General features: G+C 40.8%; 1 protein-coding gene across 1 annotated transcript; it reads left to right on the top strand.

Annotated features, from left to right (window-relative positions):
• Window positions 1–9850: 9850 nt before the first annotated feature.
• P2RY1 (purinergic receptor P2Y1) lies at window positions 9851–15944 on the top strand. The gene is made up of 3 exons (XM_023260458.2): window positions 9851–9986; window positions 10419–11610; window positions 13687–15944. The coding sequence occupies exon 2, from the start codon at window positions 10448–10450 to the stop codon at window positions 11570–11572; it is 1125 nt and encodes a 374-aa protein (XP_023116226.1). The 5' UTR covers window positions 9851–9986; window positions 10419–10447; the 3' UTR covers window positions 11573–11610; window positions 13687–15944.
• The last annotated feature ends 735 nt before the right edge of the window (window positions 15945–16679 follow it).

Genomic DNA, 16679 nt, shown 5'->3' with positions numbered 1-16679 from the left:
CAAAGGAAGGGAGAAAATCTTTGAATAAGTAGATGTTAACACTGGCTGCCATATAGTATGATATTTTGCATCTTTTCTGTGTGTGTGTGTTTGTGTGTGTGACTTACCTGCATTATCTACAGAAAGTAGATATGGGAAGAAATCCCATAACAATCCTGTTCTTGGGAAATTAGTTGAAACATTTTTATTAGAAGTGAAGTACTTCTTTAAATTGAGTTTCTTAATGTCATCATACTTGTAATTCTAATAGTCTCCCATAAGCCAACAGTACCAGACAAAGTCAGTTCAGCCAGTCTACAGAAAGAATTTAGCTGAAGCCATTGAACCAGGAAAAGTTTCCTCTTTAAAAATGCCATCACATCACATAATTCGGGGATGTCAAAGTCTGACAATAATTAAATTCTCTCATTCTTTAGTACTGTCACCATGGTATTAAGTTGCATCTTTCCCAACTACATTTTAGATTATCTCTAATGGTAATCAATAATCCTTCTCCAACTTCCTTCCTTTGCAGTCCTTCTTGCTTTATTTCCAAGCTTTTTTTTTTTTTTTAAATATTTATTTTGAAAGAGAGAGAGTGAGCAGGGAAAGGGCAGAGAGACCACCATCAGCACAGAGCCTGACATGGGGCTCGATTTCACAAACTGAGATCATAACCTGAGCTGAAACCAAGAGCCAGACACTTAACTGACTGAGCCACCCAGTCACCCCTCTTTTTCCCAAGTTTTTATTTAAATTCCAGCTAGTTAACACAGGGCAATATTTCAGGTGTAGAATTTAGTGATTCATCACTTGTATACAACACCTGGAGCTCATCACAAGTGTCCCCCTTAAACCCCCTCACTTATTTCACCCATCCCCCACCCCCTGGTAACCGTCCCAGGGGTATACCATCCCCTCTGGTAACCATCAGTTTGTTCTCTATAGTTAAGAGTTTGTTTCTTGATTTGCCTCTTTGTTCCCCCCATGTTCATTTGTTTCTTAAACTCCACATAAGACTGAAATCATACAGTGTGTGTTTTTCTCAGACTTATTGTGCTTAACATAATACTCTCTAGCTCCACCCACACCATTGTAAATGACAAGGTTTCATTCTTTTTTATCGCTGAATAATATTCTTGTGTGTGTGTGTGTGTGTGTGTGTGTGTGTGTGTGTCACACACACACACACCCCACATCTTTATCCATTTCTCAGTCGATGGATATTTGGCTCTTACCACACTTTGGCTAGTGTTGATAATGTTGCTATAAACACCGGGGTGCATGTAACCCTTCAAATCAGTATTTTTGTACCCTTTGGGTAAGCTCCTAGTAGTGCAATTACTGGATCATAGGGTAGTTCTGGCTTTGGAACAGCCATACTGTTTTCTAGAGTGGCTGCACCAGTTTTCATTCCCACCAACAGGGTAAGAGGGTTCCCCTTACTCTGCATCTTGGCCAAAATTTGTTGTTTCCTGTGTTAATTTTAGCCATTCTGATAGGTGTTAGGTGGTATCTCATTGTAGTTGTGATTTCTATTTCCCTAATGATGAGTGATGTTGATCAGTTCTTCATGTGTCGTTTAGCCATCTAGATGTTGTCTTTGGAAAAATGTCTATTCATGTCTGCTGCCCATTTTTTAATTGGATTGACCTATCTGATAAAGGGTTAGTATCCAAAATATATAAAGAACTGCTTCTTTCTATAATATATATGCACATACCTACATAGATGCTTTTTCATTTCAGACGGCTCCATAACCCATTCTGAGACTGAGTTATTTTCATTACATATTGTAACTTTAGATTCTAATTTATCCAAACTTGTAGGCAGTTTATAAATCCTTAAAAGTTTCTTTGATGAGCTTTTCTTTTATCATTAAGTCCTTTCTTCTTCTGCTCCTCCTTCTTCAGTCTCTCATTGCCCAAAGATTTTCACCTCCTTTCCTGATAATTCCTTATATCACCATATGCCATATTCCTCATATTCTAATTTTCTCATATAACCTCTTAACAGTATTAATATATTTAATATTTTATATTTCCATCTTTGGGATGTTATATTCATTTTCTTCAGTCTTTACCTCCATCAGAAAAAATACACAAGTTCACTTCCCTCCACACACGTTACTTCTAAGAATCTCTAACCAAAATGGTATTTTGTGAGGTAAGCAGAGTTTGTCTCCTCTCTTCATATACTAGCTGATTTACAGACCTATCTCTTAGTCATCACATCTACTCTGTTTCACTTTGTCTTTTCTCTTCTGTGGCCAGAGTGTCAACTGTGTTACTTCCCCCATCTGTTTATGCTTATCCCATGCCCTTTCCTTCTCTTAGAGCTCCACATTTTGTTCCTGCATTTATTCTGAGATGTTCCCAGCTTAGTTCTTTCATTTCCCCTTTCATTGATTGTAACATAGTATGTAACAGTGTAACATCTAGCATGCTCTTGGGTGAATGCTGTAAGGATGATTTCCATGAAAGCATGATTATATACATACAATTCTTTTTTCTTTTTTTTAATAACTAAGATCATCAACCTTATCATCCTTCCCTAAACCACTTTTCCTTAGTGTCCAAACACTAATTTCATTTTCACTTTAAGTCTACGTCTATCTTTACCACCACCCTGAGTGTCCCCATGCTGGTAATCCTCTTTGGCTGTCTCTCAATGAAAAGTACTTGGTCAGTAGTTAAGCTCCACTTCCCCTGGCCACAGTGATCTTTCACACATACCTTTTCCCAGTCCAAACCCTTACCAGTCTGCCACGTTGACGGGAGATGCTAATCTTTCATGGTATCTTGCTAAAGTAAATTATAACATACCCCACAGCCAAAATTTCATGCCTATGGAGAATGAACAGAGCTTTTAGCCATGACTGGTTAATGCAATCACCACAAAGTTTTTCCAGCCTTGCTTCCCGCTTTCTCTCCAGGCACTCATTCTCTAAACCAAATTCAATTTCTCTGCTGCTCTGAAGCACACGTCAAATTTTCTTATTTCTGGGGACTCAAATTACTGCAAATAAGTCCCTTGCGCTCTTCCCAACTCAATTAATAATTAGGGTCCCAGTAGTAATTACCATGCCTTGGGACTGGTTTCCATGATAGAAGCAGAACCTCATAATTTATCTTTGACTGAAAGAAGACTTCCATTTTCCTAGCAGGAATACAAAGATTTTCTTCCTTTCTTTTGTATTTTTCACATGTTTAGTGAAAGCAAAAAAAAAAAATGGCACAGCCATGTTTTTCTGCCTTCTGCCTCCTCCTTTCTGCTCAGTTCCTCCATTTTCTCTGTAGATCTTCACTTGGGTGCTTTAATGGGTAGTTAACTATCTCCTTCTCTGCCAAAGCAGTAGGCAGCCAGGACGTGCTCTCACCAATCTTGGCGCATGGTTTTCTCCATGAGGCTCTGCATGGCCCTAGGCACAACCCTCCAGCTTGAGACTTTGGAGTTTGCCTGTCACAACTGCCTTTTCTGAAACCCTTGTTCTCCTCTTTTTCCTTTCCTACCCACCAATCACATGCATGGTGATATTACATTGTATACCAGAGATAATTTCATGAGTCAATCACATCCACTCTGCCCACATATCCCCTCCTAAGAGAAGTGGTTTATCCTTCTCTTTTCTCGGAGTCTGTCACTTAGCCCTGGAGGGAGGTTCTGGTCACTTGGCCTGTCCCTTCTCCTCCAGGTCAAAGTGAACTGGACCATGTCAGTCCAGATTGTTTCCCCAGGAATTTATGATTGGAAATAACCCTAGGCTGTGAATGTAGATGTTGTGTTATGTCCACATAGGGAAGGAAAAAAAAAAAAACAAAACAACTTACCAACAGAGAAAGGGAAGTAAAGGAGGAAGGAAGAGTAAGAAAAACAAGTTGAATAGAAAAAGGCAAAGAACAGAGACCTCATGGCTTTGGATAAGTAGAAAATGGGCAAAATCCCTGATTTTTAATTCCTATGCCCACTTCCATATAAAGCTCATACTCCTATACCCTTCCCACAGAATCATAGCTGCTTTTAGTGGATTTGGTTTCTTAAGCTCAAATGCCCCCTTACTAAGATCTATCCCTTAAGGTAAAAATAATGATAGTATCATAAGTAATGATATCCATCGTATGAGCATTTATTGTGCATTCACTATGTACTAGGCACAGTCCTCAACACTTTATATACATGATCACATTCTCATAGATATCTGTGGTATAGGAATTACTTGATAGGAACACTGACACAAGACAGGTTTGGCCATGTGTCTGGTTGCACAGCTGTTAAGTGGCCTTAACTGACCTTTGAACCTAAAACCACATGCTATGAGCTAATACATAAACCATTCTAAACATGACCTGGTACATGTATGCCAGAGTTCAAGATTGCTAACCCCTTTAGGTGTTTTAGTCACTGGATAGGAGCAGCCACAGTGGGAAATTGGCATGGCAAAGAAACGTCAGGCAGGTTCATATAAAGTCTGCTATGCAAACTACAGTGGTTGGATGAAGAGCTTAGACTTCAAAGGAACTTGTTAGAAAAGCAATCCTGGGCTCCACCCTACACCTAAAATTGTATAAGATCCCCCGAGTGGCCTGTATGCACATTCAAGTTTGAGAAAATGTGCTAAGAGACTCACAGTAAATGTTGCCAATGAGCTAAGATGGTATTTTATTTATCTGGTTACTAGAACGATGATGCAGTCTCTAAGATAAATGTTAAGTGCAGTATCAGGTGTCTAGAACTAAAACTGAAAGATGAAAATCAAAACTAAGATTTCAAGGTTCTGCTAAACCCTGTCATTGAAAATACAAGACTTGATCAAGAAGTAACTATTACCCCACTGGAAGCTTTAGCTAGTCTTTTTTGGTTGGCAGCTACAATAACTGTTTCTGTATTGGCTTTTATTTTATTCCATTTTATTGTTACAGGGGATGGGTCTATTTCACCTTACTATGTTGACTCATTGGCCACCCAGATAACTTTGCAGAAAAGTATCCAAAGTTTGGCTTGTTGTAAGATAATTCTCTGGGCTTAGCTCAGCCTGCCAGCCTTTCTACAGGAATCTAAACTAAGAGATTATTAAAAAGGATACAATGCTCATCTACTTAACCATTGGTTCATACTTTTGGCCATGACTGGAGAAAACTTACAGACTTTGCAGAATTCCATATTCCAAAATCTGAAATATAAGTGACGACGACTGTTATTAACTTTAATCTTGAAAAATGTGTAACACCCCAGACATCACAGATCAATATCCCAGAAGTGAGCCAATGGAAGATGTGACTTAACATGAGAAAAATGGGTATTTCTTGACTTGTACACATGATTTTCATTCACTTGTTTAGAATTTAGCTTATATACTCAAAGTATGGACATACCAGAAGTCAACTTCCAAATATCGTCCCATTCTTATCCTTTGCACTACCATAGAAACCCTCCATTGGTCCATCATGTTGTAAGATTTCAGATATGGGTAAGTGGCTCTAAAGATACTGGCATACCTGCAGGCTTTATGGACACGCCCTTATGAAACCAGAGAGGTCAGAGACAAAAAGAGCAAAGGGAGTAATTGTCAAGAAGGGTAATTAGAGAAAGACTGAGGCTACAAGCCAAGACAGGAGTCTTTTATTCTGGATTAAGTGAAAATTGTTTTAAAAATATTAAACAGAACTTGGGCCTAGGGCTTCACGTGGATGGGGATAAGGGACACAAACATTAAAGAAGTGAATATCAGAAAAGAGTTCCCTTGAATACTCCTAACTTCTGGGAGCAAAATATTTTCCGAAGGACCCAAGACTCAGGGGGGCTGTTATTTTGTAGGTTCCTGCAAGTGGTAGGACCGAGGTGGAAAAACCTGGCTCAGTGTCATCTACCAAATGGCAGACATTCAATAGGGACATTACTCTGACCACAGATCAGGTAGGCTATGGCCTCGCCCCCCTTCCAGACCGCTTTATCCACGCCTGCCCCGTGTAAACCTAAATAATTGAAAAGCAATGCTCTCCGAGATTTTCAAAGGTCTCCACCCAGTTCAGTGCATGTACTTTGCTTTCTATTCTTCCCGCCCCCCCCACCCCAACACACACACCTAGAATTTCCCCTCTTGCACCTCTGTCTTCCTCTGTCTTTGGTTAGGTCTCTCTGGTCTCTTGTTCTCTCCTCTTCTCATGGTTGGAACAAACTGGATGCCTTCTGTTCTGTGTCCTACACCCTTGCTGTGATGTTTTAAATGAAATATATTTCAGGAACCCTACTCACAAGCACATAATTGACAAAAGAAGCTGGGCCCTCCCCAACACAGTACAAGCCTTTCATTCTTTCTCAGTTTGCTCTTTTTCCACTTCTACTCCACCATTGCCCCCTCCTGCTTCACTGGAAGATCTCAACAGCGAATGCCTTAGACTTTGTCCTTCTATTTCTTTCTGCTGTCTTCTTGGGGAACAAAAAGGTCTTTCCTAAGGTATATCTCAGAGGCATGTGGATGGCTCAGTCAGTTAAGCCTCTGACTCTTAATTTGCCCTCAGGTCATGATCTCAGGGTTTGTGAGTTTGAGCCCCATATAGGGTTCTGCACTGACCATTCAGAGCCTGCTTGGGATTCTCTCTTCCCCCTCCTCCTGCTCTCATGCATGCTCTCAAAAATATTTTAAAAAGTGATCACATCTTAGTTACTATACTTAGAAGAATCTCTTAGAGGATTATCTTATCTCCTAAAATCTCATATTTCTCAGCTTCAACTTGAAAGTTGGGAGATCTTACCTTTTGTGCTTAGAAGTTTCTGATGCTTATAGCCTTCAATTACAATCTTTTCAATGATCTTTCCATCCTCAATGATAGTGTGATGATCTATGACTTTAAGAAAGAGAAGAGATTCCTCAATGATAGTTATGACACTCTTTGTAAACACAAAAAGGGCAGCCTTTTAGTTTGAGTCCAAGGCTCAACAGATCTGGCTTCTCCATAAATGTCTGTCCTTCTTGTTTTGTATATAAACTGTTGGCTGTTTTTTAAAAGCCTAAGTAAAGATGTAGAACACTTGAGAAGCTTCTGAAACACTCTTGGACTATTATTAGTTTTCTTTGTTCCGTCACTGCCCTGTACTTGTGGGTATTTCATCACAGAACAGTGGTCAAATGTATGGGCTTTGGTGAAAGATAGCTTAGTTTTAAATCACAGTTTCTACTGTGGGACTATGGATGAGTTACTTAACCGTTCTGCCTTTGTTTCACCATTTGAAAAATAGGTACACAATTGTCAATCACAGAAAAATGTTAAGAATTGAAGTTCAAGATAATTCTTTTCAGGTAAGTATGCATAGTACTGACTATATAAGAAATAGATATTATTGCTATTATGTTATTATATGGCTATGTACTTTGCATTTCCAACTACATTGTAAATCCCCTGAAGTCAGGTATTTGCACTAATCAAATACAACATAAATTTATACCAAATGTTTGAGGCAAGCCACTTAAAGGTATGAAAAGAATATGCTCCATATCTTTAAGGCATTCATAATTGGTGGTAAAGAATCAAAAAATATTAACATGTTCTTGGGTTTTAGAGGTATTATTTTCCTTCATTAAATCTAGTTTCATGCATTACATATAATTTGAATACATATAAATTATTCCTACTAGTTCTGAATTAAAATATAACAAATATAAACATGTAGTTAGATATGCTGAATGAAAATGCAGTATTGACAACATTTACATTTTGTATGTAATTTTTAAAAAGTCTGTGATGCACTTAGGACAATTCTCCTCCAAAATCCTAGTCCAGTATTTAATGGTATTCGGACTAACTGTACATTTCAAAACACATTATGAGCTTAACGCATTTGACACAGACTTTAAGTGAGGTTACATACTGCTTATGTTGAAATTAAAAATGCAAAGGAGTTCGGTTCTATTGAGTACCAATGGAATTCTTAATGGTTTGGTTTTCTTTGCTTCTCTCTTAATAGAATATCACCCCAATTAATGCCATCCTAATCAAACTAAGATGAAAATGTTTGATGTTAAACCTCAGAATTAGAGAATCGTATAATTTGGAGACTGGAGTAAAGAACTAAAAGACAAATTGACCCCCCTGATTTTATAGATGAGAAAACTGAAGCCTGAAACATTCCTTTCAATTAAGACTGTTTTCAAAACAACATTCATGCCCCTCGAGTTATTTACTCTAGTTTTCTCATTTATTTTCATGCTGTTCAACTCAAAAGACCTGATGGTCCTTTGGAGGAACACATACTCAGAAAGGCCCCTCTGAGTCTTGGTGGGGGGGAGCGAATTTCCCTTTGTGGTATCAGAGCCAGGGGCTAGTGGTTTTCCTTTGGGAATTTTTTTTTTCTTTTTTTCAACGTTTTTATTTATTTTTGGGACAGAGAGAGACAGAACATGAACGGGGGAGGGGCAGAGAGAGAGGGAGACACAGAATCGGAACCAGGCTCCAGGCTCCAAGCCATCAGCCCAGAGCCTGACACGGGGCTCGAACTCACACCGCGAGATCGTGACCTGGCTGAAGTTGGACGCTTAACCGACTGCACCACCCAGGCGCCCCTCCTTTGGGTATTTTTTAAGACAACACTATCATGTAACATCTGGGACCAGAAAGAGATCTTTATGGTATATATTTTATAGATCTTTTCTTCTTAGATTTTCTTTTCCTCTAATTAGTAAATGGCTAAGAAGTGCTAGATTCCTGTGTGAGCCCCTTTAAACATATGCTTGAAACATTAGTAATTCATTTTCCAGTTACACTTAAATACAATTTGGAAGTGCGCTGTTTAAAACTTTGATACACTCAAGCCATGAAAACGAGTTTTTCAAGAGGTGTGATACTTAAGGAAGTCCCAACCTACATTGCCAAGGTATTTACAAGGGCTCATTGTGACTAATCACTTTAACCTAAAGGAATAGGATTGGTCATAAAACCCCCAAATCATACCTTAATTACTTGGGAGTTGTAATGGACCTTTACCTCTATCTCTATAAAGCTGCACTAACATATTTATTTCTAAAATAATAAAGCGCTGCCTCTGATCTTTAAAAGTACTGGACGCGGCGGGGGGGAGGGGTGGAATTTGGGGAGCTGGTGTTGCCCGTCGGTGGTAGGAATCAAGGTAAAAAGTGCGAAGCAATATGAAATACTGATACTCTGCTTATAAGGCCCTTTTAGAAATTAAGTTACCAATAACCTCAGTTGATTCTAACTGGGTTAATTTAAAAATATTGAAATAGACGCTAAGAAGCAGACTAGAAGGACAGACAGACTCTCCCTGCCCCCCTCCCAACCCTCCCTCCTTCTAAAGCTCTCACTCTCTCCGAGTAGCAGGTTCCAGCAAGTGCCTGGAATCTAGTCTCTTTGAGGAGAGGAGCACTACCACAGCAGGGCGTTCCCAGCTGGGGACTGAGAGCTGCTAGGAACCTGCAGACACCTGGCGTGGTTCTTCGGGGCTCTAGAGACTTCTCTCTTGGGCTGTACGCAAAGGCTGCGAGCAGTCAGAAGGGTTTCCTGTGTGTCAGCAACTTCACTTTGCCGGATAGCTGGCGGAAGAGCGAGGGAGCACTCCCGGGCCAATCGCTCCCCAGCAGCCAGTCGGACCCGTGCGCCCCCTCGCCGCCTCTGGTAGCTGCGGAGGGGGAGAGGCTGAGCGCGGTCGCTCGGTCACTGTGAAGATCTCCACAGAAGCCTCTTCTGACTCCAGGCGGACGCCCGGGAAAGCGCTGGCTAACCACGGGTCTGGCTCCGCCAGGCACGCCCCTAGCCTCCCGGGAGCGGTCTCACCCCGGTGCCCAAACTCCGCCCACCCTCGCAGGGAGCCCGCCTGCCCCCTGCACTCACCCGAGCGGGGCCTTGAGGAGGGGCCGCGAGCTGCACGGAGGCTGAACACAACACAGAAGCGCAGGGGTGTGCGGTGACGCGCGCTCCGATGGCCCCCAGAGGCTGAGCACTGGGGGCCGTGGAGGAAACGGCGCGGGGCCCTGAAATGAGCTGCTTGATCGCAAGGTAGGGAGAAAAGAAGATGCCCAACCCAACTTGATCTTTGGGGACAGCAAGCTGGGGAGTGCCTTTGTCCCCCACTGAGTGCGGCACGGCGAGTTTGGCTCGACCTCGGGCACACGCGCTCTGAGCTCTCCGGTGCGGACTCGCGGCCCCTCGGGAAAGCTCAGTCGGAAAGTTGTCGGTGCCCCGTGCGCCCTATTGCATAACCTCAGCACGGTGGCCAGGCGGGGAAGTTGGTGGCCCGGCCGCCAGCCCAGCTTGGTCTCGGCGGCGGGGTGGATTTCATGGCCCGCAGGGCCGGAGCCGGCGTGGGCGAGCCCGCGTGTGCCCCCTCCGGTGGGGATCCCGCGCACCCGCTGCCTTCAGCTCACGCGCTGTTCCGATGCTCGGTGCGCCCTTGGCCGCTGCCGCCCTCTCACCGCTGCTTGCCCCTAGGAGCCGCCGCGTGAGTCTGGGAAGAGAGAATGACCGAGGGGCCGTGGCCGGCTGTCCCCAACGGGACGGACGCTACCTTCCTGGCTGGCCCGGGCTGGCCCTGGGGGAACAGCACGGCAGCCTCCACGGCTGCGGTGGCGGCAGCCTCCTTCGCCTGCTCGCTGACCAAGACGGGCTTCCAGTTCTACTACCTGCCGGCTGTCTACATCTTGGTGTTCATTATCGGCTTCCTGGGCAACAGCGTGGCCATCTGGATGTTCGTCTTCCACATGAAGCCGTGGAGCGGCATCTCCGTGTACATGTTCAACTTGGCCCTGGCCGACTTCTTGTACGTTCTGACGCTGCCCGCGCTCATCTTCTACTACTTCAACAAGACAGACTGGATCTTCGGGGACGCCATGTGTAAGCTGCAGAGGTTCATCTTCCATGTGAACCTCTACGGCAGCATCTTGTTCCTAACCTGCATCAGCGCGCACCGGTACAGCGGCGTGGTGTACCCCCTCAAGTCTCTGGGCAGGCTCAAGAAGAAGAACGCGGTCTACATCAGCGTGCTGGTGTGGCTCATCGTGGTGGTGGGGATCTCGCCCATCCTCTTCTACTCGGGTACCCAGGTCCGGAAAAACAAAACCATCACCTGCTACGACACCACCTCAGACGAGTACCTGCGAAGTTATTTTATCTACAGCATGTGCACGACCGTGGCCATGTTCTGTGTCCCCTTGGTGCTAATTCTGGCCTGTTACGGATTGATTGTGAGAGCTCTGATCTACAACGACCTGGACAACTCGCCGCTGAGGAGGAAATCCATTTACTTGGTGATTATTGTACTGACTGTTTTCGCTGTCTCTTACATCCCTTTCCATGTGATGAAAACAATGAATTTGCGGGCCCGGCTGGATTTTCAGACACCAGAAATGTGTGCTTTCAATGACAGGGTTTATGCCACTTACCAGGTGACACGAGGTCTAGCAAGTCTCAACAGTTGTGTGGACCCCATTCTCTATTTCTTGGCAGGAGATACTTTCAGAAGGAGACTGTCCCGGGCCACCAGGAAGGCTTCCAGAAGAAGTGAGGCCAACTTGCAATCCAAGAGTGAAGACATGACCCTCAATATTTTATCTGAGTTCAAACAGAATGGAGATACAAGCTTGTGAAGATACAAGAATCACCGAAAACGCACTTTTGTGACATGGTAGGATGCTTAATACAGCCAAATGCTTTCTTCCTTCCCCTTTAAGTGTCTAGTAAGTGGAGAGAAAAATCAGTCCAAGAGACTAGGAAGTTAAAAAACCAAGAAAAACAAGAGAAACACCCACCCCCACACTTAGCATGTTGGGGGTTCACTTTCAAGGCCTCCGTTTCTAACTAAAAGTATGTAAAATAAAATTATACTATCCTAGTTAAACATTTACTTTCTCATCTGCCCCTAGAATTTACAAGCCGTTCTGCTTAAATGCACTGAGTACTAGCCCTATTTTGATATTAATAATTTCTCTAAGAGAACTGATCACTTGAAACTGAGTTGTCAGTGATCCATGGTGTGAACAAGCTGAAACTCGACATTCTCAAAGTTAACACAGTACAGCAAAAATGCTAAACTCAATTCATTGAATATCAGATGAAGAGATCTCAGCTGGGTGTCCCTTTGGTCCTCTAAACATAGGTGGTGGCTGGCTGGGTTTCTTTGGAGAATTGAATAGCAAAGTCACTTCTTTTAAAAACCTAAAAAGTGATTATTTCCCATTTACTTGTAGAAAACTGCTCACTGTTAGGTGTTAAATGTTTGCTGTTCGAAGCCTGCATAAATTACCTTACAGGTAAATTGCTTTGGGAACAATCAAAGTTCATGTACGTTCCGTGTAAACACTGAACTCTTAGACTTCCTGTGATAAAGAACATTTATTTGTACCACTGTTGTGCAATGCCTTAGGAGTTTGGGTTCCAGTACAAATGTTCACTCATAGCTGTAAAAACAATGTAAAAAAATCACAGATAAATTACAGACCAAGGTTGAGGAATGTTGGACAAGACGATGATGATATTATCAGAGGGAGATGGTTGACAGTTATTCACAATGCAAGGTTGTAAACATATTCTCAAATGAGGGAGTGAGGAAAAGACAACTTTTTTTTCCTTTTTTTTTTAGAGGAGACTGTTTTAAAATAAGGACGTTAAGTGGTGTAAAGCTCTTTTTTTGCCTCTTAAAAATAATGGGAAAATGTGATTTGCAAAAAAGGCAGTAGACTTTGTACAATTTATGTTGATAGAATGAAAAACTGTAATTATTAAATGGATCTTACATCTTCATATTTAAAGGGGAAAAAAACTGCAACTATAGGGGAAAGGGAAACACAGAGAATTGTATCTATGGGCTGCCTAAGGTACCATACCACTGAAAAGTTCTGGAAACTACACATCAGGCTAATAGTTTAAGAGAAAACTACTGGTCGTTTATTCCCTCTGCCAGGCACAAATGAAAGCTTCAGTAATTTTAATAAGTTTTCAATGAATATTGAATTTAAATGAATAGTGAATATTGCATTTCTAGCCACTGAATCAGGTCAAATTTTGTATGATGGACAATAGTTAAGGTGAGGGAACACAATTTCTAACTCGTAACAAATCTAGCATCAACAGAATTTCTGTCAAAATTAGCCTCAATGAAAGCCAATCTTATAGCTTGCAACTGTTGGTGAAATAACTTGTTTGAAAGCATTTGGTAAGTAAAGCAATTTGGAGGCTGTCTTCAGGCAAGAAGCTGTGAGATGTAGGGACGGGACCATGGGGGCTTGATTTCAGTTGTTGTAGTGCCCGAGTAGCCTGTGCATTTGTGAGACATTCATAGACTTGGTTCAGTTTATCCAGTCTCGGGCCACTAACATCAATGAAGAAAAGCAGTGTTCAGCCTTACTAAAAAGTGTTTTTTTTTTAAATATATATATGTGTTGGTTAATGCACAGAATTACAGAAGCCGTATCAAAAAGAAACCAGGTAGATGTCCTACCTCCACTGCCCCAATTTTGAGGAAGGAAGTTAGCCAAGGTTCTCTTGGTTAGGATCCTCCAAAGCATTCACTAAAAGAAAAGGTATAAAAGAGATCATTACTGTATTATCCCTGCTAAGCATCATGATCAGTGCCACAAGATTAATATCACTACACTGACCAAGATGGAAATTTCAAACCCTGTATCAGTCTTGAACTCACAAGCTAAAGGTATGCATTTGTATAGTATTTCCTCACCATTCACTTCAGTTTTCTTTCTTTCAGGTCTTGGGATGCCAGCATGGTTGAATACATGTTCCACACATTGTTTCAGCTCCCAGAGAGCTTTCTTTTGGAGTGTGGATCCAGTGAGGTGGCCAGTGCCTGGAAAAGCCCTTTTACTTCTTGGCATGTTTTTTCCAGTGTTTCTTCTTCATACATCACACAGTGGACAATGATAACTTGTGAATACATGCCAAATAGTAACAAGAACGATCTTGCCCAACCCCTTCTAGGCACAAAGAGGTCTCTGGGAAGAATCTGTCCTAATGGTAAAAACATACAGAGGGTCAAGACTATTGGCTAGAGATCTGATAACGTGATGATGTAAGCAGGTATTTTAATGGTAAAGGCAGAAATCTATTGGCGTTTGGATGAAAGCACTGCCAAAATTATCGAACTAAATTTCACACTACAAAACTATTTTAATGCCAAGTTGAAGGTAGTTTATGGCTTACCAGTTGGCATCTTTGACTCTTTAAACATCACTGTACACTTGGATTAAAATGATAAAAAGACAGACCAAGAAGAGATACAGCAAAGGGTAGGTTTCAGAATTAAAAACATGACCTCACCACTCAGCCAACTGTGGAACTCTTGACCCATTCAATACCATTCTCCATGGATTAAAAATGTTGGATGATATCCATCTCTTGGAACCTCAGGGGATGTGGTAAAGCCTGAAAACTACAGCCAGCCAGAGGTGCATGAAATCTGCTACTGTATTTTCCAGGACTCTTTGATTCCAGTCCTTGGCTAAAAATTCTCACAAAGTTCACCAATCATGATGTGGACCTATGACCCATAAGTTTTCTCAATCGACTCCAAACAGTACAGTAAACTGCCTTTGGATACAAGACATGTCCGTGCTCAGAGCAGCTGGAATTGGACTAGTGAAAATAAAGATATGTAAGTAGTTAGGAATCTACTAAAGCTTTAACTTAGCTGGGCACAGTGTAACTAACATAGTATTTATGGATGAAGCTCACAGTCCTTCAGTTGTACAGATTGGAAAACTTTTTTGCAAGATCAAATATGCTGATGTAAGATTATATTTATTATGATGTATAATAGGTCACACTCGTGTATTTTACATAATGTGTTGCATAGATAAAATGAATGACTGTATAGTATGCTTTTCAAATATCAGTATCTTGAAATGTTCAAGTCTTAAGATTTTGATCTAAAATATGAATGTTTTATGATAAAAGTGGTTAATTTTCTCTAGAAATGCTTTTGCATGTTTACCTTTTTATTTAGGTTTCTATATATACACACAATTGGGTGTCAAACTCTCATAAGCTCAATAGCAAATACAAAATATCTTTGCCAGACTAAGACTTACCGTCTATATTTTATATGACATAGTCAAGTTTCTATTGTCTTTAAAGAACATTTAGAATTGTGCCCCCAAATATGGTTGAAGCTTCCATTTCTAATGCAAAACCTTATCCTAAATTCAAAGTAGATCTTACGTTTTAGAAGTCTGGAGGAATGGGCATTACAGGTATATCAGAATTTAAGGAAAACCTAGAGAAATCGGGAGAGAAAAAGGCAGCTGGTGCAATCAGTTACTGTCCTCAGTTCTGCTTACATTTTTGTGTTGTAATCGTGTACTCTTAATTACTTTGAGATGGAGTTTCTAAGTAACACACTACCACCAAGTTCAAGACTGCTATTTAATGTTTTAGGTGTTCAGTTGGTAACTTGAATTTCAAGTTTTATAGTGATAACTGTGTATGATTTGGCTGCTGAATTGTTACAGTTTTTTATTATGTTGTACATTGTATCATACACATCATTACAAATTAATATGAAGGGGAATATATGTTACATATCAAAATTTGTGACTTTGAATTCTAGTATGTTTTTGTGTTTTTGCAAAAATGTTTATTTTTATATTATCTGTGATTTTAACATAGTTGGACTAGATTTCTCTGTGATTAGTAGTTTCATTGAATGAGCAGTATGGAAACAGTGTTACTTGACATTTTGAGCCTTCTCAGGTTTATCTAAATCAATGGTAGCTTAACAAATTCCAGACTAACTGTATGTAATTGTGTTTTTAATAAAAGGAATGTATATTTCCTCTAATTTTGCATGCGTGAGTGTACAATATTGTGTTTGTATATGTGTTCTAAGGCATGCAGTAACTTTGTATCTGCTATTTATAATAGGAAAGCTTTGATATGATCACCATCAACAGAATTGAACCTACTATAGACAATTAAAACTGAAAGTCTCAATAAAACTATGAAATGTGATTGGATGGCTTTCATGTTATTATTATAATGTTAAAACTCCTAAGTTTCACCAAACTTTGACATACACTATGCTGACTGACACAGTATGTATTTCTTAAGCTGTGGCCTAGGGAAATGTCAAAGAATTCTGGTATGGGCTAATTTATAAGATTATCATTATTTATGTTGAGGAAAAATACAGAATCAATACCTATCTTCATACTAGTTTTAAATGTTAGCTATAATCTTTTCTCCTTTAATTTTTAATCCATGGAAGTGATAATACTAATAATTCTTTGTGGTTTCTGCTTATCCATTAGCCTATATTACCTGCATCTTTCAATTTTATTAAAATATATGTTGAGTCTTCTATAGTGATAAAGTGTAGAGTGGAAGGGAAGCATGCTTAAACCATTACCTTTTTTTTTCCTTGGCAGAGAAGGTAAGTGCACAATGGTCCTGTGTTGAGTTTTCTGGTCGTCTGCTGAGACAGGTGCCCCGTCACAGAATCCTGTGGGTAGTAAACTGTAAATTACTTGCAGCTTTAAGGTACAGTTTTAACTCCTTAATGAGCTATACTAGAATCTTCCCTTATTAAAATCAGCTAGGTAGAGTTTTGTGGGTGTGTATGTTTATTTAGTGCATACACAGAAATAATACAGAAAGTCATTTTTTCTGATTTAAGAATTTACCACGAAGCTGTGAGAATGTTTTGATTTTTAAAGTCACATTGGGATTAGAGTCAGAGAACCTTCA

Source organism: Felis catus, chromosome C2 (genome assembly GCF_018350175.1).
Source record: "Felis catus isolate Fca126 chromosome C2, F.catus_Fca126_mat1.0, whole genome shotgun sequence".
Taxonomy (NCBI): Eukaryota; Metazoa; Chordata; class Mammalia; order Carnivora; family Felidae; genus Felis; species Felis catus.
The sequence above is the reverse complement of the archived record's forward strand: the minus strand, read 5'-3'. Positions and strand labels throughout refer to the sequence as shown.